The following is a 27,964-nucleotide window of genomic DNA, read 5'->3' on the forward strand; positions in this document are numbered from 1 at the left end:
TGTCCACTTGGCCTTCTAGGCCTTGTAGGTGGGCACCTGTCTCTGGGAGTAGGGAGATGCCTGGCCTCCTGGACTCTTCTCTGTGGCGGGGGCTGGGATGAGATCAACTCTTGCATGGCAACCCCACAGTGTATTCTTGGTCTGTGTGGCTGTCTTTGTGTAGATTTTAGTGCCGTAGTCTGGGGATGGTGGTAGTGTGGGTGTGTGCGGTGTGTGTGCACATGAGTGTGCGTGAGAAGTGGGGTGGGGGGCTGGGAGCAGATATGTGCGCAAGCGTAGTGGTGGTGCTGCAAGCATCGTGGCCTTGACACCTAACTTGCTGAGAGCAGGCTGGGGGTGTCCTCCGAGGGGGGCACAGAGGTGTTTCCTTCCATCTAGTGCTCTGCTTGAGGTAAAGGATATATTCATTTTTCTCTGATTATAAATATATGTCCATTATATAAAGTTTGGAAAATATAGAAAAATAATGAACAGATGGGTGTTGCCTCCAGCCAGGAGCACGCTGTGAATGAACTGCTCCCACCGTGGCCTCCTCTGTCCTTCCCTTCCCCCCAGGCTGCGCTCTCTGTCTCTGATTCTGCCTCTGAGTATGAATCGGGCTCTATGTTTACGTTTCAAACAAACTTGGGGTCTTTGTCGACTAGTCTGCTAGTTCTTGGTGTTCTGATGATGAAAATGGGAAGAGAAGCAGTGCAGGAACACACCCAGAGTGGGCTTCCCACCATTTCCTAGGGGGTCCTGAGGCTCACGTAGAGGTGGCACCCCCTGCCCATCCCACGCCTCACCTACCTTCAGGTCAAGGGTGACGCTTGCCTATCATTCTGAGAGATCACCCTGGGTAGGGGTCTCCTCTTGAAGTCAGGCCGTGGGGTGGAGAACATGTGTGTATTGAGGAGGGATAAAGGGGAAGAGCGCTCTCGGGAGGTCTTCCCTCTGGCTGACAGAGAGGGGAGGGCTATGTTGCAGATCCAGATGAGATGAACAGAGTGATAGCAAGGCAGTGAATGCTTGCTTAGCAAGGACACCAGGATCTTGGACTCTGGGCCCTACAAGGTCAGCGTGGGCTAAGTCATCAGGAAAGCTTCTCCCAGGGGGCTGGCGAGAGGGGTTAGAACAGCAGAGGGGAGAGGAGGCCTTTCCTGGTGGGCAGAGGAGCTGGGGCAAAGGCTTGGTGGTGGGAGGGGTGTGTGTGTGTGTGTGTGTGTGTGTGTGTGTGTGTGTGTTGACAGCATGTGTGTTGATTGCATGTGTTTGATGGTGCACCGAGTGTGTGTGTGTGTGTGTGTGTGTGTGTGTGTGTGTGTCTGATGGGCCTGGGAGGCTGTAGGGGAAACTCAGGCTAGCGTGCAGGAGGCATCAGAAGGCCTGCTCCCCACACCCGTGGGGTGGGGTGGGGTGGGGTGCTGGGGCCAGCTGCTCCCCGGCTCCCAGCTCGGGCTAATTTTGAGCCACCTGCTCCGGTTTTAGTCTCTGGGACGCCGTGAAGGTGGGAACGTGCTCCCAGAACTGGAGCGGCAAATTATGTCCAAATCCCAAAGGGGAACATGTAATTTCGGAAGCTGGCCCAGACCTTTGGAGCACTATGTTTAGCTTTATTTTTTCTCCCTCTTGCACTGGTGAACTGCCGGTTTCCCTCTCACCTTTCTAAAAACGAACTGTATTAAAAATAACAATACGGCTTCTGTGAGGTTCAGGAGGAGAACAAGAGGGGCAGAGCTGCTGCCTGGCTGGGCCAGTCTCTGGGCAGCTGGGGGCTTCACGTGGAGTTCATCTAGTCGATTCCAAGGGCTCGGCCTCCTGGGGAGTCTCCCAGAGCCTCCTGCCCCAGACTCAAAGGAAGAGAGGGTCCCGCTGGTCTGCTCTTCCCTCCACCATATCCCCCAAGCCTGCCTTCCTGGACCGTTAGCTCTCTCTTAAACTGGCAGTGCTGCTTTATTCCTCTATCCTTCACACTTGCTGTCTCCTCTGCCTAGAAGGCATCTCCTGGCCTCATCCACCTCGTCCACCCACAGCTCCATCACCTCCTCTGGCACTATTGTAGTGGCCCCTGAAAAAGTCACCCTACCTTCGGTCCTGACCCCAACAAGGCCCTCCTGGACCCTGCACCCTATACATTATGGATTCACTGTGCTAGGAGATTGCAGGCAAGGATCTGATGCCAGAAAAGAATGCAGCAAGGTTTCCGTAGTATAGGGGTGGCGTGTTTATGAGACTCTGAAAGCTCCCCTGGTTTTGGGGAAGCCACATGATGCCCTGGTTTTTGTCCTTGAGGACAGAAGACTCAGAAACCTGCATTGGTTTAGGAATAGTGCCCAAGCAGGGGTTGGTGTGACTCAGTTGTTAGAAGAAACCACCAGGGATGATGGGGAGCTTGGAGTATGTCTGAGGTCAGGAAGTTGGAAAGGCAGGGAGGGCATGTGAGAGTGGCATGGAGTCAGTGGTGCCCAGGGCAGTGAGAAAGCAGGCATGAGACAGGTATTGGCTGAGCCCCTCCCACGTGCCTCACCTTGTCCTAGGTGTGCATGGCCTTCACGTCATCCATACTCGCTGCTGCTCTGTGACAACACACGGCTGTGTTCCCATTCTCCAGATGGAGATGCTGACTCAGAGAGGTCGGGGGGCTTGTCCAAGGTCACGTAGCTGGTAAAGCAATGAGGCCGGGATTCGGAGCCACACTTGTCCAACTCCAAAGCACGCGTTTCTCGCACAACTTTTGCAGCCTCCCTGGAGAGAGAGCACAGGGTGCCTGGTTGGAGAGCTCTGCTTCCTCGGGATCATGCAGTTTTCCCTGGTTTCTCTAATCCTGTCGCTAACCAGCGTGTTTAATTTGTAGCTTGCAGATGGTCTGTCGGGCTTCGCCCCCACTAACATGGCGTCTTCTCCATCCAGTCGTCATGTATGTATTGTTTACCTATTTGTGGGCACCTTGATTTTCCCGGGGGGGCTGAGTGGGGGTAAGGAGTTAGGAAGGGAACAGAGGAGGTGGGGATGGGAGGGGAAGAAAGGAGTTTTCTGAGCCCTGGCAGAAAACAGTTACCTGTCCTGTGCGGTGATGGAGGGGCAGGGAGAAAGCTGAGGGAAGGTTTGCAGAAACAGACATCCCTGAATTATCTCTCGGTGCATCCTGGGATTTACCTTAATCCTGTTTCCCTGCATGGGGTAGCATGGGCCAGTGGAAACAGGGAAGTCTCTAGACCCTGACCGCTGGGACGTGGGACACAAGAGGCCTCTGTGGGCAAAGGCAGATTGATTTTCTCTACTCCTCCCAGAGGCATGAAACGTGTGTGACTGCGGAAACCTGGCTGTCCCCAGCAGATTCTGAGAGCTCTGCTGGGGCCCACAGTTCACTCCTGCATTTGCCAGGAGGGATACTTCTGTCCTCCTGGGCTGATTCCTTAGGTATTATCTTTATGGGTCGAGGGTCCTTCAACATGCACTCATGAAGTCAAGGGGAGCCCCAGACTTGTAGGGGGGACATAAGAGATAGGACTTGCTGAAAGTTAAACTCCATTCATGGTGCCAAGAGGAGGCATTGCTGTGTTGGGTGTTTTATGGCTTCTAGGCAGAGGCAGTCTACATTTTAAATGTTTTCTGATTTATCTATTGTAGAAAATATAGAAAACACAAAAAAGTGTAAGGCAGAAAGTTAAAACCACCTGTGTTCCTACTAGTTGGAGATAAGCACTGTTAAGACTTTGATGTGCCTACATTTTTAGATATCTCTTATGCGCACGTGCATACTTTTATTTTTTTACAAAATCAAGATCATATTGTACTTTTTAAAAAATCTGCATTTTCTTATACTTAAAATGTATTATAAATGTTTTTTCCATGTCTTTATATTCTTTAAAAAATGGTTGCATGTCATGCTGTTGTATGGACATCCATAAACTATTCCCCTATCATTGGACATTTCATTTCTTAATTTCCACTATTGTCTTATTTTTTGTCCCTCAGAGGAGTTATTTTTAGTTTACTTTAAATAGGTCTAGTCCATTTCTTGTTAAGTTATTCCTAGGCATTTTATAGTGTTTGTTGCTGTCTGAATGGAATATCTTTTTTTTTCTTATGACTTTGTATAACTAGCTATTGCTAGAATATAGAAAAACAATATTTTTGTATATTTACTTTGAAACAGACTCTTCGTTAAGTACCTTTATTACTTCTGACAGTGGTTAATTGATTCGGTTGAGTTTTTCAGGTAGATAAGATTGTCTTCTTCAAACAATAATAAACATGTCATTTTCTAATAGTTATACCTTATTCCTTTTTCCAGAATGACATTTGATAATGGAGTTGCTAGTGAGCAAACTTATTTAGTTACTGATTCTAATGAGAAGGTCTCTGTCATTTTTCCATTATGATAACGATTGGTAGTTTCGGATAGATATTCTTGATTTTGTCAGGTTGTGTCCTGTATTATTAGTTTATTAATAACTTAAAAATTAGATATGGAAGTTTAATATTGGGCTGGCCAGAAAGTTCGTTCGGGTTTTCCCATCACATCTTATGGCCAACTGATATTATCCAATGGCATTTGGCATTTATCAAGATGATCATTTTGTTTTCCATTGTCCGTTTTACATATATATATTTTATACACACACACACACACACACACACACACTCATATATATGTATGTATAATTGTCCTGCATTCCTGGGGTAAACCCAAATGGGTCAATTGGTCATGGTATTATCATTGACTACAATTGAAGTCCTCTTATGCAGTCCATCAAGATAGGTAGTTGGTTGGCTAATTAAAGTCGGTTAAATAGGGACTCATTAAAAGTCAAATATAAGTACCACGAACATTTCTTTTTAATCATATCCATGTATCTTCATTTGACAATCATTTGACATGTGCCAAGACCTCTTTGAATTTGGATCTGCTATTCAAATGTCATGTTGTCTTTCCAGTATAAACCACATTCATAATGCATTAGCTATGATTTTTCCTTTAGGTTTATTAAAGTTTGATGAGCTCTCAATGATAGCTGCAAAAGACTCTGAACATGGAGTTTTTTTTAACATTTCAGATCCCCCTCACCTTTTTGTCCACCTCACTCAGACTTAATTTTCATAATTAAAAAAAAACAACATTAAGTTCATTTTCATAGATAAAATGCCCTTTTTTTTAAATTCAAATTTTATATATTTTTATAATATTTACTTATTGATCTAATTACTGTATTAGTACAACTGGCATAAACAGATTTGGGAACAAACAATTAACTCTTGGTAAACATACAGCTCATCTGCTGGGAGCTGCAGTGGATAAATTAGATTAGCTGCAGGCTTGCATCTACTCTGGACCTTAGATCGTTAGCAGAGAGAATGGGTAGCATTTGTTAATCCTGGTTAAGGGGAAGTTTGTAAGGATAACATCTAGTATATATTACTGAGTTAGATTTGTTATTATTTATATGGGACTTTTGCATCTTTATTAATAAGTATTACTTTTAGGTTGTCTTTGTTAGGTTTTGATATCAAGGTTATAATAGTTTTATAAAATATTTTTTGAAGTGTACTCTCATGTCCTGTGCTCTTGAACAGTCTCTGTGGCAGGAGAATGATTGTTTAAAGGTTTGAAAATACATGAGAGCCATTCTTTATGAATATGAATTATGCAAGTTGAAAATTACATGATATAAACATTTTAATTGTCTTGTTTTATGTATAAAATGTGTAATACTGTGAATCAATCTACATTTAAAAAATGATTAACAGTCATGAAATTTAAAAGGTGGTGGCCAAATGAATTGTATTTATGATTTAGCTGGTAAACAGGATACCCATCATCTTTTTTTGAAAATGGTGTTATATGATGTGAGTTTTGAATTTTAGAAGATCTTCAGGAATGCATACCTTATACAAGTGTATAAGATGCATCTGCTCGGTACTCATTTGTAAGACAGGGCCTAGCACCATTTTTGGGAGGGGATTCTTTGATCATTTTCTACTTCTTCAATCAATTTAGTGCCTTAGATGTCTTCAGATATTGCTTATAACATTAGTATAGATTTATACATATTACTATAATAAAAGAAAATCCTTCTGTATCTGTTCTGTTTTTTATCCTCATTTCTAATTTTGTAATTTATGTTTATTGTTTGTTTTTTTTTTAACTTCATTAGGCTTAATAGCATTTCATCAATTTTATGGTTGTTTTTCATCCAAAGAACCAGCTCTTTAAATTTTTTTGATTCTTCTGTGTATTTTTTTTCCGTTTTTTTTTTTTTTTTTTTTTGGCGGTATGCGGGCCTCTCACTGCTGTGGCCTCTCCCGCCGCGGAGCACAGACTCCGGACACGCAGGCCCAGTGGCCATGGCTCACGGGTGCAGCCGCTCTGCGGCATGAGGGATCCTCCCGGATCGGGACACGAATCCGCGTCCTCCACACTGGCAGGTGGACTCCCAACCACTGCGCCGCCACCAGGGAAGCCCTTCTGTGCACTTTTAATTTCTTTTTCTTTTTTATTATTTCCTTTTCTTGTCTGATTGCACTGACTGGGACCACAAGTTTAATATTCCATGTAACTGATAATAGTATTCTTATCTGCTCTAATTTAAAATGGAATATATTTTTTTGAATTTTATTTTATTTATTTATTTTATACAGCAGGTTCTTATTAATTATTTATTTTATATATATTAGTGTATATATTTCAGTCCTAATCTCCCAATTCATCCCACCACCACCACCTCCCTCCCCCCCGCCCACTTTCCTCCCTTGGTGTCCATGTTTGTTCTCTACATCTGTGTCTCTATTTCTGCCCTGCAAACCAGTTCATCTGTACCATTTTTCTGGATTCCACATGTATGCGTTAATATACAATATTTGTTTTTCTCTTTCTGACTTACTTCACTCTGTATGACAGTCTCTAGGTCCATCCACATCTCTACAAATGACCCAATTTCATTCCTTTTTACGGCTGAGTAATGTTCCATTGTATATATGTACCACATCTTCTTTATCCATAAAATAGAATATTTTTATGTTCCACCACTGAGTATGAAATTTATCAGGTGAGTGATTACTAGCTAGCTAGGAGTTTTTATGATGAATGATGTTAAATTTTATTCAGTGTTCTTTATGGATCTGTTGAGGTGATCATATGATTTTTCTCCTTTAATCTGTTAATGTGGTGAATTACATTAATAGATTTTTTTTTTTTAGATGTTGGGGATAGGAGGTTATTAATTAATTAATTTATTTTTGCTGTATTGGGTCTTCGTTTCTGTGCAAGGGCTTTCTCTAGTTGTGGCAAGCGGGGGCCACTCTTCATCGCGGTGCATGGGCCTCTCACTATCGCGGCCTCTTTTGTTATGGAGCACAGGCTCCAGACGCGCAGGCTCAGTAGTTGTGGCTCACGGGCCTAGTCGCTCCGCAGCATGTGGGATCCTCCCAGACCAGGGCTCGAACCCGTGTCCCCCACATTAGCGGCAGATTCTCAACCACTGCGCCACCAGGGAAGCCCCCATTAATAGATTTTTTAAAATGCTGAAACAACTTTGCAGTTCTGAAACTATCTATCCTGGTCATGTTACATTGTCTTTTTTCTGCATTGTTGGGTTCAGTTTGCAAATGTTTACTTTAGGAATTTTTTTGCATCAATCTTTATGAGTGATAATGGCCTGGAGTTTCTTTTTCTGATACTGTTCTTTGCAGGTTTTGGTATCTAGGTAATATTAATCTTATAAAATGACTTGGGGAATATTTTCTCTTTTTCTAGTCTCTGAATAAATGATAAAAGCTTGAAATTATCTGTTGCCTGAAGGTTTGGTAGATTCATTTGTAAAACTGTCTAGACTTAGCATTCTTCTCGGGGATATTTTAAACTGCTGATAAAAATTTTAAAAATGTTTATAGGACCTTTGAGATTTTCTGTTTCTACGTGAGTCGTTCTTGGTGATTTATATTTTATAGGAATTTATCCATTTCTTGCTAAAAATTATTGACATAGTGTTTTTCATAATAACCTCTTACTGTTTTGAAAAATTTTCTTCTTCTATTTATGTTCCCTTTCATTCCTAAGGTTATATTTTATTATTCTTGCCAAAATTTGTCAGTTCTGTAAAAGTCTTTTCAGAGAACCAATTTTTATGTCTGTTGATTTAGCTCTATTGTTTCTGTGTTTTCTAGTTTCTAGTTCTTTTCTTTATTATCTTCTTCCTTCGAGTTTTAGAGAGCTTGTTATATTTTTAACCTCTTAAGAGCTATGCCTAGTTCATCAATTTTCAAACTTTCCTCTTTTCTAATGTAAGCATTTAAGGCTATAGAATTCCCTCGAAGTACTGCTTTATGCATCCCACAGGTTTTGGTAAGTGGTATTTTTGTTGTTTTTTAGTCCTGAGTATTTTCTGATTTCTGTCATATTTCTTTTTGACACCTGAATTGTTTAAAAGTATGTTTTAGAAATTCCTAACTTATGTTTTAAGTTATCTTTTTATCGGTTTCTAGCTTAACAGTACTATGGTTCAGAGAATGTGGTCTGTGTGCAATATTTCTTGACACTTGCTTTATGGCCTAGTACAGGGTCAATTTTTGTAATGATCTTGTGTGTGCTTGAAAAGAATGTGTATTCTCCCAATGTGTTTTACATATAGCATGTCCATTTAGATCAGACTTGTTAACTGTGTTATTCAAATCTATTTTCTTGTGATTTTGTTTTGTGTGGTTTATCAATTTTTGAGACATTAAAACATCCTGCTTTGATGTGATGTTTGTTCTTCCTTGTTATTTCTGCCTACTTTTCCTTTATATATTTGAGGCTGTGTTATTAGGCACAAACAACTGTAGATTTCTTATATCTTCCTAGAGAATTGAATCTTTTAATGATACGTAGTAAACCCCCACTCCTTACCTTTTAAAATCTCTACTAATGAGTTTTGCCTTAAAGTCTGTTTTGTCTCATGTTAACATAGCTATACCATATTCTCTTGCTTGATGTTTTCCTAGTATATCTTTTTCTTTTTACTTTCAACTTTTCTGTGATTTTATGTTTTAGGTGTCTCTCTGATGAACAGCAAATAGATGGAGTCTGGTTTTTTTTTTAATACATTCTGACATAAGCTCTTAATTAGAGAGTTGGACAGTCTAATATATTAATTGTGTCTTACTGATATATTTGGATTTATTTCTGCCATTTTATTCTACTGTCCAGCCCTTTTCTTTTCTTCCTCTTTTTAAAATTTTTTTGGATTGAAAGATTCACCTGCCCCCACCCCCTGCCCCCGTCTTTTCATTCCTTTTTCCCTTTTCAGTTTCAAAGCTATACATTGTTTCTATTCCTTCAGGGATTAGTATAGAAACTTTAACATGTATATTCAATTTAGTAAAGTCTAAATTTAATTGGTATTTATAGCCTCCTCCAAAATATTACAAGGAACTTTGGATGCTTTAATTCCAGTCACTTACCAATTTACAAACTTTTGTTCAATATTTTAGCTCTACTTCTATAAATGACACTTTTAAAGCAATATTATTTTTTAAGTAATTGATTTTTCTTTTAGCTATGCCCATGTTGACTGTTTTGTTTTGTAGACCAGTCTTCCTTCTCCTGAGATCATCTTTATTCCTGAAGTAGAGCCTATAGAAATTCCTGTAATTGGGATCATTATAAACATTCTCACTTATTTTCTCTATTAAAATTTTTTTTATTGCAGTATAGTTGCTTTACAACGTTGTGTTAGTTTCTGCTGTACAGCAAAGTGAATCAGTTATATATATACATGTGTCCCCTCTTTTTTAGATTTCCTTCCCATTTAGGTCACCATAGAGCTTTGAGTAGAGTTCCCTGTGCTATATAGTAGGTTCTCATTAGTTGTCTGTTTTATATATAGTAGTGTGTATATGTCAATCCCAATCTCCCAATTCATCCCACCCCCTTCCCCCTTTGATATCCATAAATTTGTTCTCTACATCTGTGTCTCTATTTCTGCTTTGCAAATAAGTTCATATGTACCATTTTTCTAGCAGTATTATATGATACTTGTTTTTCTCTTTCTGACTTACTTCACTCTGTATGAAAATCTCTAGGTCTATCCACATCTCTGCAAATGACACTATTTCATTCCTTTTATGGCTGTATAATATTCCATTGTATAAATGTACCACATCTTTTTTTTAAGGTATGTACATTTTTTATTTAGACATAATGTTATTTCACACTTAATATACTACAACATAGTGTAAACATAACTTTTATATGCATTTGGAGACCAAAAAATTCATGTGACTCTCTTTATTACGATATTTGGTTTATAGAGATGGTCTGGAACCAAACTCGCAATATATTCATATGCCTGGATTTAGAAAGAGAATGTTCTATTGTTTCACTAGTTAGTTCATCATTTCTGAAAGGTTACCTTAGGACGCAAATAACCCATTAATTCAGTCAATCAAACAATATTTATTAAACACCAAATATACACAGGTACCATTCTGGGCATGAAATACTAAAGTGTGTAAAACAGAGTCTATGTCTTCAATGAGGCTTCAATCTCTTGGGATTTCAAGAAGTGATAGCACTAAGAAGAAGACAAAATGTGGAAACGCCATTCAGAGTGAGTGAGGGGGTTGCTTTAACTAAGGTAGTTACTTTGCCGTTACATTTTGATTGTTACTTGAATGATGAGTAGGAGGCAGATATGTGGATAAGGAAAAGCTGATGTCAAAATCCTGAGATGGAAAGGAGCTGACTGTCTAAGAGGCAGAAAAGTCAACATGGCTCGGAGTAGGGAATGAAGGGGAGAGTGGGGAGCAGGGGAATGAGTGCATGGGCACTTCAAGGACAGTGGATTTTTTTTCTGGTTATAAAGAGAAGGCCTTGGGTGACTTTAAACTGAGGTATGGCCGGGTCTGAATCACACTTTACGAAGTCCACTTTGGCTTCTGTATGCAGGATGGACTATAAAGGAGGCAAGAGTTCTCAGGAGCACCTGACGTCCCTACTTAAAGATATGTTCTTCTAGAAGACCAATTTAGAGGCTGTTGCCATAGTTGGGGTAAAAAATGATAGTTGAACAGTATTAGTGGCAGGATATGTTTTAGAGATAGAACTTGTAGATCCTACCGATGAATTAGAAGAAATCAAGGATGGTTCTTTAAGTTTGAAGCCTGAGCAACTGGATGGATAGGATGATACCATAACTGAGATGGGGAAAATCTGTGGGGAAGTGAATTAGGAGGGCAGGCAGAGAAATTCAAAGCTCTATTTTGTCCAGTCCAGTTTAAGATGCCTGTTAGACTTCAGAAAGATATATCAAGAAGGCAGTTGGATATCTGCAGTGAGAAATGTCAGTTGAGTTGTTCAGTGCTTTGCATTTCAATCTCATTCCCGCCACTCAGAAGCTAGGTATCTTTGGTTGACTTAGTTAACTTTCTGAGCTTCTATTCCTTCATTTAAAATTGGCATAATGATAATAAATAAAGTAATATTTAATCCCAAATCTCCCGAATCCTAGTCCAAGACTCTTCACTCCACGATTCCCTTATTCTCCAGCTACTCATTTGCTGCCATTGTTTGGACATTCTTAGATCGTGTAACAGACAGCAATGTCGTCACTTTGTTTAATTTTTTTCCAATTTTTTCCCACATCTTCTTTATCCATTCCTCTGTTGATGGACATTTTGCTTCCATGTCCTGGCTGTTGTAAATAGAGCTGCAATGAACATTGGCGTGCATGTATCTTTTTGAATTATGGTTTTCTCCGGGTATATGCCCAGGAGTGGGATTACTGGGTCATATGGTGGTTCTATTTTTAGTTTTTTGAGCGCCTCTATACTGTTCTCCATAGTGGCTGTATCAATTTACATTCCCACCAATAGTGTCAGAGGGTTTCCTTTTCTCCACACCCTCTCCAGCATTTATTGTTTGTAGATTTTCTGATGATGCCCATTCCTATTGCCCGGCAGGTGCGTGAGGGTCAGCCCCAGTGTGTGTGTGTGTGTGTGTGTGTGTGTGTGTGTGTGTGGCTTTCCAGGTGTTTGGCAGCAGGCATGTCTCACTTTTTAATTATTGTTTGAAAATATTTTTATTTCACTCTTATTTTAGAAATACTAGTTTCACTGACACTTATCTCCAGTCATCACTTTGAAGATACTATCTCACTAATCTCACTACCTTCTGGCTTCCATTGTGCTGTTGTCTTCCTAAATCTGAGGACTGTTTTTTTGCCTTTTTACTTTTAATTAGTTCTGGATGGTCAACCATTATCTCTTCAAATATTACATATTCCCCATTCTCTCATTTCCTTCTAAAGTCCTGATTAGATCTTCAATGGACCTGCTCTATTCTCCATGTCGGTTCAACTTTCTTTCATATTTCGTGTTTCTTTGTGTTACACACTGGCTAATTTCTGAAGATATGTCTTCTAGTTCACTAAGTCTTGTTTCTAAAGGTTATGTAACCCTGTCTATTAAGTTTCTAGTCCTAAGTATTAATATTTTTATCTCTAAAAGTTCTCTTTTTTTCCAAATCTTCTTGTTTATTTTTGAAAGTATCTTGTTCTTTTGCCATATTGTTAATGCCTTTAGTTTTTAAACAGTTTTTTTCTTAAAAGTCCTATTTCTGTTAATTCTGCTTTCTGTTGTCCTGACAGGTCTGATCTGCAGTTGGTGTTTCTAGCTGACTCTCACTCATGGTGCCTTGTTTCTTATGTGTTTCACTATTTTCAATTGTGAACTCATGTTCCTTGGAACTTTATCTGAGAGTTCTTTGAGGCCTGGATGAAAGTCACATTCTTTCAGAGAGGACACATGTTTACTTTTATCAGATGCCTGGAAACACTACAAACTCAGATTCACTTAAAACTAAATGTTTGGCTTGGGCTTTTTGGGCCCCACCATTAGTTTGCATTTTGGCTCCTTATTTCTCTGGATTTTTGATTTTTCATTTGCCTCCAAGGATCTTCTTTACATTCCTATCAGCTCAGTCATGCATTTAAAAAGAATTTAAAGATATCTTATTAATTAATTTAGGTGTTCTTACTTGGAGGGTTTCTCTGGTCCTCTAGTTTGCCATTTTGCTGGAAATCAGTGTCTTTGTTATAGTTCTCAATTTGACAGTCATGATGCCTTCATGCACATTCTAGTTCCTTCAGGACCACATGCTCTAACTTCTCGTTTATGGGATCCTCTTGAAACTTCCTGTGACCATAAATTGGTCATTTGTTTTCTTTCGTTTTTACTCAACCCTTTAACAGAACACTTATCTTAGTCCTCGTATTGTCCCCCTTCTTTTGAACCTTAATCTTTTCTTTCTGTCCTCACAGAGGGAAGTCCTTGCTTGTCAAGAACCAGGAGCTCCAATGGCTCTTGCATTAGTGCATAGGCCCCCTTCTAATCTCAAACTCAGGTAAAAGGAAGAAGGAAACAGTCTAAGATTGTTGTAAATTTACCTTGCCAGTTAGGAATCCAGCAGGGTGGGAGAATTAAGAAGGAAAACAGGATCAGAGGCTTTTCTACTGGGCTGAAGAGTTTGTTTTCTATGTTTGTTGGGGCAGTCAGATGCTGGCTGGCTAGGTCCGAGCCACAGTTCTTGCCTATGGAACCCTATATAGGAGTTTCTTAAATAAAGGAGAGCTGGCTCCAGGCAGGGGTGTTAGTCTAGGGAAGTTTCTACAGTCTTGGCTGTGTGGACCCTCAACCTTGTGAGCTCAGACACCTGATGGGTCAACTTTCTTAGGGCTAGATGCATATTTTTCAAGTTTCTAGACCAAGGTTACCAATGTATGAGTTTACAGTGAGAAATACTTTTGCCTGGGGGATGTGATCTTGGATAGTGGTCCAGCCTGTGGTCTCTCTATAGGCTCAGCAGTTGGGAGCCAAGTTGTGACTGGAGATGAGTGAAGAATCAGAATGAGGAGAGAGGAGTTCTGGGATTTGAAATTGAGTATCAGCTGTCCAAAATGGACTGATAACTCCATCTCCAAAGAAAGGGACAGCTTTAGTCCCTAACCCTGGGTTCCTGCCTCTGATGATGCTGGTGTGAACAGTCAACTCTAACTCCTCTTCTCTTACATTTCCAGGACTGATCAGTTCCTTTGTTTCCTGACATAGCCTTTCTCTAGATGTATTAGTACAATTTACCCACTTACGGTTAAGGCTCAGCGTAGAAGCTGCCTTTCCCTTTGAGATGATTTTGCCTCTCCTTGCTCTGAACCCCTCTGCATTGATTTCATGGTCTGATTCTCCGAGGGCAGCCCTATTTCTCTTAATTCCAAGTTTTGGGGGGAATGCTTCACTGCAGCTTATGAGTACCAACAACAATTTATCAAAAGACTTGGAAGCAAAGGTTTTCTGAGCAAAGGAATCAATGACAGGGTGTGTCTCCCAAGTGAGGAAGTATTTCCAGAAGGTGCCCAAGGCAATTTGTCTCAGTGCACCGTGCTTGCACCTCTGGCCTTGAGAGTTTCAGGGGCAGTGTTTTCACCTTAATAACATGAATGGTTTTTACCTGGACTTTTGTACATATCAGATGTGCTAACGAGGAAGGTACTTATCTTCTCCTTAAAGCAGGTTTCCTAAGGACATGTATTTGGCACTATTGGTTTAGCAAGAATTATTGTATGCGCTTGAAAGTAACAAAACTGTACTTCTTTAAAAATATCTCTGGTTCAGATGTGTTGCCAGTGCAGCCTGGCCTCCCCCCACTCCCATTAGTTCTGATTAGGGAGGTTTGATGCCTGTCACTGTGTGTAATCTGGACCTTCCTTTGTGAGTCATTCCTTCTCTCATTTTCTCAGAGCAAATACAAATCGCCCATCCAATGACAAGTGAAGGCACAGGGGAGGCAAGGGGAGGGAAATCAGAGCCGAAATCTGTTAGCTATTTGGAGTAATTGGTTATTTGCTGTGTTTGCTGGTTGGGAAGCAGAGCACATACTTTACGGTCTCTCCTGTTACGGGGGCTGGAGTCACCCGCCGATATTGGATCCTCGTTGCCGGAGCCCTTGGCTCCGGGCGCCTTTCCCCTGCTTGGCATTCCTGTGGTCTCCTCGGGGGTGCACCCCTCCTCCCTCGATGCGCACTGCAGGGGGGACAGCCCAGGGTGAGACTTGTCTGGCGAACTCCAGGGCCTCATCAGGGAAGAAGAGGCCCCAGCCCCCACCTAGCAGCCCTCCCTGCCTCTGCCCTGTACTCCCCTCTTCCCAAGAGGTCTTTCCCCTGGTCCACGAGGAAGAAGCTTCATCTCTTCCCAGAGGGAAATTCTCGGCTTTCCTTGAAAATCTACAGGACAGGAAGTTCTCTCTGAGGTCTAATTTAATGCCTTCCTACCCCTGATGGTCCTGTCATCATCCCTGTCCCCTCCCGTTCCCCAGCCTGGGTCAAAACAGTGCTTGGAACTTGGTTCAGCTCTCACTGCTGAGTCCAGGTTCCCCCTGAGGATGCACAGCGGAGCTTATCAACCTGCCCAGTGACGTGAGCACCTCTCTTACGTTCACGGAGGCATGGGAAACCAGCCTGAATTAGCAGCAAGTTCGAAATATAGAATATTTGAAAAGTAATATGACTTTGTGTATGAAAACTCACACAGTAACTAGAAAGTAGGTTGACTTTGGCACATAGTAGGCTCCCCCAAAATACTTCTAAAATTGAATTTAAGATAGCTAAGATTAGTGTCTGTAGTTTGATGAATGCTTCTGCAGCCCTGGGAAGGCCTTCAAAAATAGTTTTTCTCTTAAGTAGATGGTTGGAACTCCTATCAAACAAAACTGTCTACATAAGCAGAACGAAGGTAAGGCAAGGTTTTTGCCCAGGCCCTACTGGAATCATCACAGATTTTGAGTAGCAATGTCTCATTGCTTTCTTCATAGGTTTGAACACTCTTCTTTCATTCACCCTGCTGGATAGATTCCATGCGTTTGGACTTTCTGCATGGGTTATGGGGTCATGCTGTCCTCAGAGGACCAAGTCATGGGGCCCCCATACATACCTTAGGCTTCTGAGTTTGGAAGAGATTTTCCACAGGTCCCCCACCTCACTTGGGCCCTCCATCTGGATCAGGCCAGTAGTCAAACTGTCAGGTCCTGACCCTTCTCTGCTCACCATCTGCTTGACTTTGCCAGATATCAGGCACACTGATTCGCGGGGCCTTTTGGAAGCAGTTCAGCATTTTGGTTAAAGGTCTTCCTTTTCCTCCCACCTCTGCTGGTCCAGCTGGAAGTCAGAGTAAACAGAGTAGTGATCCCTTCCACAGACATGGAGGCAGAACTGCAGGGAGTGTCCACACGAGACTGAAAGCCCAGTGTTCCACTCGTGGGAATAATTAAGTGGGTTTTTTTGGTCATTAGTGTGTAGAGTTCTGCTGAATCAACACGGTAGCTGACCGTGGGTGTAAGTCTGTGTGGTTTGGGGGGGCATGAAGCTTTTAGTATGCATGGGGTGGGGTAGGTTCAGAGTCGGGGCGTTGCACGTCTAGGGGTTTTTCTGGTTTACATGGAGGTGTGAGTACTTGTATGTTATGTCTGTGTTTGTATTGATGTGTGTGTGAGCAAACAGACTCAGTGTTTAACTCTCAAGACATTAATTAAAGAACTAGAGAATCATCACGTCATTATTCCAGTTCTGCAGATATTGAGCTATGGGGCAGAAGCACTGGGGGTCAACCTGGGGATGTTGACAACATCAACAAGAGCGTTTATCATGGTAAACTTTATAGGTCACAAAATATCTTCACAGACACCAACTCGAAGCCCATACTAATCCCAGTGTTGGGTTCTAATATTACGATCTTGATGATGCTGATTTGTGCTAAGACAGAAATTACTTTCAACACGGTCTAGGATGGCTACCTTCTGGTTGACGTAGGCAATGAAGGCCTGCTTAAAATTAGTTTTAAAAAATGGAGGTGGGTGTATATTTCCCTAGAGTGGCTCCAAGGTTTAAAATTGTAACCTTGGTGATAAAGGAATTTGACCATGAACTTTTCTCTTTGATTCAAGAGTTCATCCTGGGGAGAGAACACAAGCGCTACTCCCTGCCTTCCCCAACTTTCCTAACTTCACAGAAAGTCAGGCTTGGAATGATTGTTGTCAATTTCGCCATCCATATTCATGAACTGCGTCAGGCTTACCGAATGAAAGCGGGAGATTAAATGGTCTGAATGTGCCGTGCTGATTTGGGTCTTCAGAGGGATTAGGGTGCCCATTAGACTGGATCAAGCCCGGAGAAGCATGTCTTTGTTACATGGCTCCGGTTGCTCAGGAACTGAATGTTGGCTATTAGCTGAAATTGGAGAGGCCGCCAGTCCGTGCCTTGATCAGACTGACTTGCTTGGCTGGCTGAATGGTGAGGGACCTTGAACCCTGGGCACGGGGAAATAAAGCTTTAATGGCCAGACTTCTTGCTGAAGCCTGAGGTAACACTTCAACCATCGAGCCATTTGCATTTGTTTCTCCTCTTTGTCGCGTTCCAAGACTAGATGCTTAGCTATTACACAATGAGGTCAAGAGCACACTTCGAATTAGAGAGTGTGTACGACCATCTCCCTTTTGGAGCTTTGGATCATCGGATTCCACTAACACCAGAGGGTGGCTTGGCTTTGGCACATCTGGGATAAGACATGGGAGGACCGTCCTGTTTCTGTGGGGCTCATTCTCACGGGGGGCTAACTTATTCTTGGGCTTCTTGAGGAAGGGAAGGAAGAAGTGGGCATGAAGTAACTCCATCAGAAGCCAGGTTAGTGAAAGAGCAGGAATGATATTTTCAAGTCACACATCTGTGAGCGTGTTGAAAATATAACTTTATTTTTCTGTAATTCAACTTAATCTCTCTTTTGAGCTCACATTTTTCCTGGCAGAAAAGTCCTGGTAACTTCAACCATTTAGGTTTAAGCTTTAGTTAGTTTTGGATTTTTCTTTCTTGTCCTCACGCCTGGGAGGCAGCTGAATTCTGGGTTGGGCTTCCATAAGGTCATGACCTCCACAGGAAGGGACCCCCGGTCACTAGTGTGTGCGCACCCTGGATCTATTGGGCACACAGACCAAACAGACTATAGCTCATTATCTCGACCAGAAGGCCCTTACAGGTGTCCCGGCTCTCTCTCTCGACTACCTTTCAAGCCTTTCTGGGGAGCACGGTACAAGTTGGCAGCTCCTTTGTGACACTCCGGGGTCTACAGGAAATGACGAGGACTACCTCAGGCTCTCTGTCCCATGACACCCCTGCAGTCGTCTTCTGTCAAACGCCATATGCCCCAAATTCTCTGGCAATTTCCGGATGGCTGCTGCTTACCGGATGTCCAAGGTTACAGAGGGGTCTATGCCATGTACACTTCGGGGCTGACCTGTGGCGGAGGGTGTGGGGCTGCCTTACCAGAAACCCTCACAGACTCTGGTTCTTGCTTCCTCTCCCACTCTACTCTTTCATCTCCTCTGTAAATAGCGGGAGAAGGGCTGGAAAGAACATCCTCTTAAACCTCTTTTTTTAATGGCATATTATCTGCTTTAGGAAATTTAAAAGCCAGGGATCCTGCCTCCCCACCCCCCTGCTGTCTAGGCATTCATATATCCGTTAGATATTGACTGGCCTCCAAAAATGCGCCAGGCAATGTTCTAAGGATTGGATGGAGGTATCGCGTTAAAAAAGATAAACATCTGTGCCATCATGGGACATAATAAACAAGTACCTAAATAAAATATATGGAGTGTCTGATGGTGATAATTGCTAGGGAGAAAAAGCAAGGAAGGGGGAATGAGAGTTGCTGGGAGGGGGATAGTGATTTAAAATATGGTGAATAAGGAGGGGAAAACAGATCGTAGTTAGTCAAGACTTGAAGGAGGTGATGAAGTGACCCAGGGGAGGAATAGAGTTCCTGCCGTGGGAGGAGCATGAAGGCTCTGGAGATGTTCGTGGACTGGGAAGGCCACCGGGGTGGGAGCGGCGTGAGTGAGGAAGCAGTGGAAGGACGTGAGGTGGGGGAGGTGTGAGGGCCTGATCATGAGAGACTTTAGCTTGCTGTTGTTGTAAGGGCTTTGGCCTTATTCCAAGCGAGTTGGCAAATCACTGGATTTGCACAGAGAGGCGATGTGTTCCGATGTGTGTGGCTGTCGTATTGAGAATAGATTTGGGGGCAAGGGTGAAGGCAGGGAGGCCAGTTAGAAGACTGGTGCAATTCAGAATGAGAGAAAATATTTGCAAACAAAGCAACTGACAAAGGATTAATCTCCAAAATTTACAAGCAGCTCAATATTAAAAAAACAAACAACCCAATCCAAAAATGGGCAGAAGACCTAAATAGACATTTCTCCAAAGAATACATACAGATTGCCAACAAACACATGAAAGGATGCTCAGCATCACTAATCATTAGAGAAATGCAAATCAAAACTACAATGAGGTATCACCTCACACTGGTCAGAATGGCCATCATCAAAAAATCTACAAACAATAAATGCTGGAGAGAGTGTGGAGAAAAGGGAACCCTCTTGCACTGTTGGTGGGAATGTAAATTGATACAGCCACTATGGAGAACAGTATGGAGATTCCTTAAAAAACTAAAAATAGAACTACCCTATGATCCAGCAATCCCACTACTGGGCATATACCCTGAGAAAACCATAATTCAAAAAGAATCATGCACCACAATGTTCATTGCAGCTCTATTTACAATAGCCAGGACGTGGAAGCAACCTAAGTGTCCATCATTGTATGACTGGATAAAGAAGATGTGGCACATATATACAATGGAATATTACTCAGCCATAAAAAGAAATGAAATTGAGTTATTTGTAGTGAGGTGGATGGACCTAGAGTCTGTCATACAGAGTGAAGTAAGTCAGAAAGAGAAAAACAAATACCGTATGCTAACACATATATATGGAATCTAAAAAAAACAAAACAAAACAAAAAAAGTTCTGAAGAACCTAGGGGCCGGACAGGAATAAAGACACAGATGTAGAGAATGGACTTGAGGACACGGGGAGGGGGAAGGGTAAGCTGGGACAAAGTGAGAGAGTGGCATGGACATATATACACTACCAAACGTAAAATAGATAGCTAGTGGGAAGCAGCCGCATAGCACAGGGAGATCAGCTCGGTGCTTTGTGACCACCTAGAGGGGTGGGATAGGGAGGGTGGGTGGGAGGGAGACGCAAGAGGGAAGAGATACGGGGATATATGTATATGTATGGCCGATTCACTTTATTATAAAGCAGAAACTGACACACCATTGTAGAGCAATTATACTCCAATAAAGATGTTTAAAAAAAAACAAAACCCCCAAAACAATCCAGATGATGGGGACCAGGCCCGTGGTGATAGGGGAGAATCGGTCTGATTCTGAGTATGTACTGAAGGTGGCGCCAACAGGATTCGCCGATGGATGGAATGTGGGACATGAGGAAGAGTCCAAAGTGACTTCGGGGGTTTTGACGTGAGCATCTGGAAGGAAGGAGTTGCAGTTGCTTATAAGAGGAAGACTGTGGAAGGAGCAGGTGGGCGGGTGGGAGGTGTGATTAGGAATTGGATTCTGGAGATGGCACATTCGAGAAGCTTATTAGATGTCCAGTCGGAGATGTTAAACAGGCAGCTGGAGTTCAGAGGAGTCATGCAGGTTGGAGAGAGCTCCACGTGGGGTTCCTCAGTGTATATGTTATTTAAAGACATCAGACTCGAGGGGAACCCCAAGGGAGTAAGAGTGGTTGGGGAGGAGAAGGGGTCTGAGCCTGGAGCCCCAGGCCACTCAGATGATCAAAGCACAGGTGACAAGGAGGAATCAGCAGAGACTGGGAAGGCGTGACCAGTAGGGTGGGAGGACCACAACCGTGATGCTCTGTAAAGCAAGGGGGATGTTTCAAAGACAGGAAGTGACTGCCTCTATCAAATACTGCTCTTGGTTGATTTTTGAGGCCTGAGTCCTCGGTGACCTTGACAGGCAAGTTTCGGTGGAGCAGAGCGAATGGAAAGACAAGAATTAGAGACAAGTGTAGACAACTCTAGACGTTTTTCTGCAAAAGGAAGAAAGAAAGTAGGTGGGAGCCAAAAGTGCGGTTTGAGGGTTTTCTTTTTAAATGATGGGGGACTAGTGTCACATGTTTGAACGCCGATGGGAATGATCCAGTAGAGAGGGAAGCGTGATGACACAGGAGAGGGGGAAGAGGATCACATCCTTGAATGGGTCAGAGGGCATGACCCAGTGCAGGGGTGGCCTTGGGTCGGGGTGCAAGCAGAGCACCTTTTTAACAGGAGGGGGGGTGGGTGTGGTGCCGGTGCTGGTGGGCTTGCAGGGGGTGAGGTCTCTTCTGATTGCTTCTGTTCTAAGAGAAAGAGAAAGCAGGGTCACTGGCCCAGAGTGACGACAGGGAGGAGGTGTTAGAGGGCTGAGAGGAAAGGAGAAGGTGTGGAATGCTCGTGTCCGGCGGGGGGAGAGCAGAGGACCAGGGAGTTGAGATGGAGTGGATGACAGCAATGGACCCACTTGAGGCTGTGACATGAACTTGGAGTGAGACCAGCCTCTGGTTTGCTATTGTTCAGCCACATTGGATGTGATGTGGAAGAGCTGGGTTTAAACCTATGTTTGATTGGCCAGAAACACAATGGAGCAAGAGAGGGCCAAGGAAATTTAGAAGTGGGGAAGGGCAAAGAGGCCAAATATAAACTAACTAGGATGTAAATTATGATTCTGCTGCATGTGTCATTTCTGTCAAGAATGAGGACGATTAGAAGAGGACTTACCTACGGGATGCAGGGAGAAAAGGGGGACTGAAATCACTGAGCAGCTGGCTAGCTGGGGTTACCAGGGGTTAGGAAAGTCACCAGCCCTGCTCCTCACCAGTGTGTCTGCTTAAGGAGAACCAGCCATAGAAATCACCTGGAACTTGGAGGGAGGAGGAAATTACAGCTGAGAGTTCTCGGGCAGAGTTGAGTGTGGTAAGACTTAAGTCCTGTTTGGTGGTCAATTGCTAGTTCTTTTAAAAAAAAAACCCCAAAAATCTTAACTCTAATTTCCTTAAAATAAATACTTGAGATTTCTGCTTTTGTTCTTCTGTTAGAGGTTATATGCTTGTATTTTATCGTCTGTTCTTTTTTATTTTAACACCTTTTTTTTTGCGATAATCCACAAAAATACAAGCCCCTATTTAAAGCATACAATTCAGTGGCATTTAGTTTATCAACAGAGTTGTGCAACCATCATCCATCATCAACTTTAGAATATATTAATCATTCCAAAAAGAAATCCTGTACCCCAAGAGCAGTTGTCCCCCATTTCCTCCCAACCACTAATCTATTTTTTGTCTCTATTGGTTTGCTTATTCTGGACATTTCATATAAATGAAATCATGCCATGTGATCTTTTGTGACCACATAAGAACTTCTTTCATTTAGCATACTGTTTCCAAGGTTCATCCAAGTTGTAACATGTATCAGTTCTTCACTGCTTTTTATTATCAAATAGTGTGCCATTGTATGGGTACGTCACATTTTCTTTATCCATTGATGGACATTTGGATTGTTTCTACTTTGGGGCTATTATGAATAATGCTGCTATGAACATTCATGTACAAGTTTTTGTGAGGACCTAAGTTTTCATTTCTCTTGGATATATAATGAGGTGTAGAATTCCTGGGTCATATGGTTACTCTCTGTTTAATCTTTTAAGGAACTGCCAGGCTATTCTCCAAAGTGACCGCAACATGTTACATTTCCACCAGAAGTAGATGAGGGTCTCAGTTTCTCCACATCTTTACCAACATTTGTTATTATCTGACTTTTTGGTTATAGCCATCCTAGTGGTGTGTTCTCTCATTGTGGTTTTGATTTGCATTTCCTTGATGGCTAACGATGTTAAGCATCTTTTCATGTGCTTATTGGCCATTTGTGTATCTTCTTTCAAGGAATGTCTGTTTTAATCCATGGCTCATTTTTATTGCGTTATTCATCTTTTTATTATTGAATTGTGTGAGTTCTCTATATATTCTGGTTACAAATCCCTTATCAGATACACATGGGCAAATATTTTCTCCTGTTCAGTGAATTACCTTTTCATTTTCTTGGTGGTGTGTTTTGAAGTATCCTTGTATTGTTCTTTATTTTTAAAATCTTTCATTTTTAAAATTATGTAAGGAATACATGCATACAATGAAAAATTAGAAAACTTTGAGTGATACACAAGAATAAAAGGAATAAACAAAACATCTGTAATCTTATCATTCACAGATAATTGCTGTGAACATTTGGGGTTTGATCCTTTAATTAAAAAGAATTCTCATTATTCAGTTTTTAACCTGTTGTAAATCTCATCCATTGTGAATAACTTTCCATGTCAATAAACATTTCTACAACATCATTTTTTTTATGTTGTACAACATTTAATCACATGAATGTACAGTTTACCCCAGAAGTTCCTTATTGTCAGATGCTTAAGTTGTTTTTCCGTGTTATAAATGTAGTTAAATCTCTATGCATATCTATAAATACTTTCTTTGAATAGATTTCTAGAATGGGAGTGATGGGTCAAAATGTAGGCACATTTTTGGGGCTGTAGAAACATGCAGCCAGATTTCCTTCTGGAAAGATTGTGGCCAGCTACGCTCCTGCTGGCAGTCTGTGAGAGAGCCAGCCCTTGGCCAGAAGCTAACCTGGTCCACACGAAAAAGCAATACTATTGTCAGTAGCACCGTGCTAGGCACTGTTCTGTGCACTTTATACATACGACTCATTTATTCCTCACGATAACTCTGTCAAATTGGTACTAGTGTTTTTCCATTTTACAGACAAGATAATTGAGGCATAGAGAAGTTAAGTTTTGCCCAAGGTCACACAGCTAGGAGTGGCAGGATTTGAACCCTGAGGCAGACTCCCTTCTGGGAGAAAGCCTGGTACTGTTAAGTACAATACTGGCTATTGCTTGAAGATAGTCTTTACAATGCTAAGAAAGTTTCCTTTTACTCTTAACTCATGAGAGCTTCATTGAGAAATAACTAAAAATTTTATAACAATTTTATAACCCCTCACACTCCCTTCTTTTTTGCCTATATAGATCAGGGGTTGATAAGCTTCTTAAATGGCCAGATAGTAAATACTTTAGGTTTGGGGGACATAAGGTCTCTGTCACAACTACTCAGCTCTGCTGTTGTAGTTAAGAGGCAGCCACAGACAATATGTAAATTACAAAACCAGGTGGCTGGCTACCAGGCCATAGTTTGCAAATTTCTGTTATAGATGATTATTTGGGTTTTCTCTCCTTGCTTATTGATACTGAGCCACTCCTGCATTCTGGAATAATCCAGTCTGACCATGCAAAATCTACTGCTGCAATCTATTTGTTAGTATTTTATTTAGGACCTTTATATCTCTGTTCAGGAATAGGATTGATGTGTGTGTGTGTGTGTGTGTGTGTGTGTGTGTGTGTGTGTGTGTCCCCTGGTCAGGCTTCACAAAATGATAGAACCTGCCTCCAAAGAAACCATCTTGGCCTGATGTCTTTTTTGGAGGTAGTTCTTTGAGATCTCTTCCACTTTCAGGAAGTGATCTCTTCATGTTTTCTATTACTTTTGAATTAATTTTGGCAATTTATATATATTTTTAGAAAGTTACCTACTTCATCTAGATTTTCCAGGCTTTTTCCATTGATTTGGGTGTAGCAAATCTCTTAATATTTTTATTCTCTCCATGATATCGTTTTTTTTTTTTTTTTCCTGCGGTACACGGGCCTCTCACTGTTGTGGCCTCTCCCGTTGCAGAGCACAGGCTCCGGACACGCAGGCTCAGCGGCCATGGCTCACGGGCCCAGCCGCTCCGCGGCATGTGGGATCTTCCCAGAATGGGGCACGAACCCGTGTCCCCTGCATCGGCAGGAGGACTCTCAACCACTGAGCCACCAGGGAAGCCCCATAATATCTTTTTATTTGATCTTTCTTATTCCTAATGGTGTACCTACTTTTTAACATTAGATTTGGTAAATAATCTAATGTTTATTTTTTCGGTCTTTTGAAAGTTTTCTCTGGAATTGAATTATCAGTTGTAATATTCTCCATAATTCTACTCATCATTTTCAAATTATCTTCCTACTTTTCTCTAACTTCTTGAGTTATCAGGTTATTTATTTTCATTCTTTTTGTATAAAAGCAAGAATATTTAAGACTAAATTTTCTTTTGAGTACAGACTTGGCTACCAAGTTTTAAGGCATAGCCCTCTTACTCTTGGTATTTTCTAAGGATCTATGATTTTAGTTTTGGTTTTTCCTTTGACTCAGAAGGGTTTTAAGAGTACATCTTTAAATTTCTAAAAGGTTGGAATTTTTGAGTTTCTCATTAGTTTCTAGTTTTATTATTGAGGTCAGAGAGTGTGACTGGTAATGGGTTTATTCCTTGGACTTTATTGACATTGGCTACGTGGCTTTTAATTTTTTCTAAGTGCTCCAATGGTGCTGGAAAAGAAGGTGTAAGTTCTGTTTTTAGATAACATGATGTTTGTGTATTTAAATGGCACTGTTAATCATATTACTCAGAATCTCTGTCTCCATATTCTTTTTTTAAAAAAATTTACTTGGTTTTTCAAGACTGAGGGAAATGTAATGACTTTCCCACAGCTATCGTGTTCCTGTCATTTCCTTGTACAAAATACACTGATTGTTGCCTTTTTATGCCTGACTCTGAGCCTGAGTCATAAACTCAGATCTTTAAGTATCTGAGCTGGGGAAGAAAAGAAAGACTTAAGAGGAATCAAACAGCTAACTTGAATTCCATTCTAACCATTCCTACTTCTGTGTACATATTTGCCTGTGTGTTAGCGTGTGTACTTTGGGGGGATATATGTGTGTTTCAGCATACACATCTCCTTGGGCATGATTGTGTAAATATGTTCTTTTGTGTGTCCGTGATTGGGTGAGTTTGATATGTGTGTCTGTGTATGTTTATTCATCCGTGACATCTTTTTCTTCAAACTGAACTTAAAACATCAGGGGCGGTGTCTGCCTTGCTGGCTGTTTTGAGAGTCATTACAACTCAGAAAGCTCTGCTACCCTGTATCTTAACCCATCTGAACCTCTTTTCCCCTTTTTGGCTGCAGAAGATCCTCCTGGTAAGTTGGTCAGACAGAGACTCTCTGTAGACTCAGCCTTACTCTGGCACCCACTTGGTGCTCTGTCTAGGCACCATATTCTGGCCACACACATGGTGTTAGGGCCGTACTTCCAGGATGGGTGGAGACTCTGAGAACCTCAGTCCACGCTGTCCCCGTTGTACCTGTTCAAGTTCCCTTTGTCTGCCTGCAGCATGTGCTAACCCTTAATAAGGTAGAACAGCATGTCCTAACCCTTAATAAGGTGGAGCTTGGTGGACTGGGCATTGGTCTAAAGGGAGCACCAGCATTTCCAGAAACTCATGATGGGGTTCAGTTCATTTTATGGAATCAGAGCAAGCTCCTGAGAGATCCCCTAGTTGACCGCCTCATACAGAGGAGGAAAGCGGACCCCAGAATGGGCTCTCCTGACACCTTGTCCTGGGCCCTTCCCATGGAACTGGGAGAGCTTTACCGGCAGCACAGACCCAGTGCCTGGGCCTGCGTGGGTTTTGGGGGAGACCAGGCAGAGTGATAATCCCACCTTCAGAGAGCTTGCTGACTCCCTGAGTGACCAGACACCTGCACAGGACACAGCTGAAGGAGCATTCTAGACACAAGAGCCAAGAGGGCCTTGTCCAGGAATAAACGGCGGGGAGACCAGTGTGTACCCCAACAGGCTCATCCACCTTTGCCCACAGATATGAATAAGCGAAGGAAGGAAGGGGCAGAGAGTGTGTTGTCACTAACTTCCTTTCTCCTCACCTAATTTCCCCCATTGAGCATAGTGTCTTTTGAATAATGGGCACTTAGTATTCGTTGAATTTCAGGGACTCTGCCTTGATTTGACCTTGCAGGAGACTAAGTTCTGATTTTGGAAGCTTTTTTTTGGCTGTGGTCTGGCGGGGATCAGGATAGCCCTTTGGGGTCTGAGTTTTCCTGGGTGTACTGTATTTTATTAATAAATAACACTTTATTGACATTTCCCCCCAAAGAGTTATCCTATGTATCCTCTGATTTTAGCTTCAGTATGCCCCTGGAATGCAGGGGGACTGTGATGATTATGCCCATTTCACAGAAAGGAAAAGGGAGGCCCCAAGAGCTTAACAGAATCACACGGTGCAGGTAGGCAGGGCCAGGGCGAGAGCCTCTGCCTCTCAACACCAAGCAGGTGTGAAGACCTTTCTCCTGACTGCACAGTTGGCCCCTGGAGAGGCAGAGAGTTCCAGCTCTCTGCTCCCCCGAACTCACACCAGCAGGAGAGATTTGCAGTCCAGGCCAGCCCATCAGCCTTGCTTGGTGTTGGTCCAGAAGAAACTTGCTTGGCAAATTCTGTTTCTGAAACAGTCTCTTTTTTTCTACCCACTCAGGAGGAGGAGTTCATTGATTGGTGGAGCAAATTCTTTGCCTCGATAGGGGAGAGGGAAAAGTGCGGGTCCTACCTGGAGAAGGACTTCGACACTCTAAAGGTGAGCCCTCCTCACAATGTCCTCTTCAGTCTAGCAGTCCCTGGGCATGTGCACTGGGCAGCGGGAGATGCAACTGAAAGAGAATATATGTATACCTATATGTATATGCATATATATTTATGGGTGAAATGATACCTGGGATCTGTTTTAAAATGCTCAAGAAAAGTAAGGATGAATTATTTAGATGATGTGGGTCACCCTGTGATAGATGTTCATAATATTAAAGTTGATTGAAATTGCAAAATATTGAAAATTGTTAAAGCTTGGAGATGGGTACTTAGGGATTTGTTATACTATTCTGTCTCTCTTAAAGTTATTTGAACTTTTCTATTATAAAAATTTTCCATTAAAATAAAAAGGAAAGTCAATGTGAGAATGTACCTCTGATTCCCCCACCTCTGCAACTGGGATAGAAATTACCTAGCACATATAAAAATATGGTAAACTCTGTTTCTGTGGAAAAAAACCCCAGAGCCCGAAAAACAACA

General features: G+C 42.1%; 1 protein-coding gene across 22 annotated transcripts in view; it reads left to right on the forward strand.

The window, feature by feature from the left end:
• Positions 1-27,964, forward strand: part of DYSF (dysferlin) — a 222,362-nt gene that overhangs the window by 155,776 nt on the left and 38,622 nt on the right. For all 22 annotated transcript variants that reach the window (XM_082671898.1, XM_082671901.1, XM_082671904.1 and 19 more), the window contains one exon: positions 27,378-27,476. In XM_082671898.1, the coding sequence (XP_082528024.1) occupies positions 27,378-27,476 (99 nt within the window). The remainder of the gene's footprint in view (positions 1-27,377; positions 27,477-27,964) is intronic.

This window comes from Grampus griseus (assembly GCF_964374135.1).
Source record: "Grampus griseus genome assembly, chromosome: 15".
Classification (NCBI taxonomy): domain Eukaryota; kingdom Metazoa; phylum Chordata; class Mammalia; order Artiodactyla; family Delphinidae; genus Grampus; species Grampus griseus.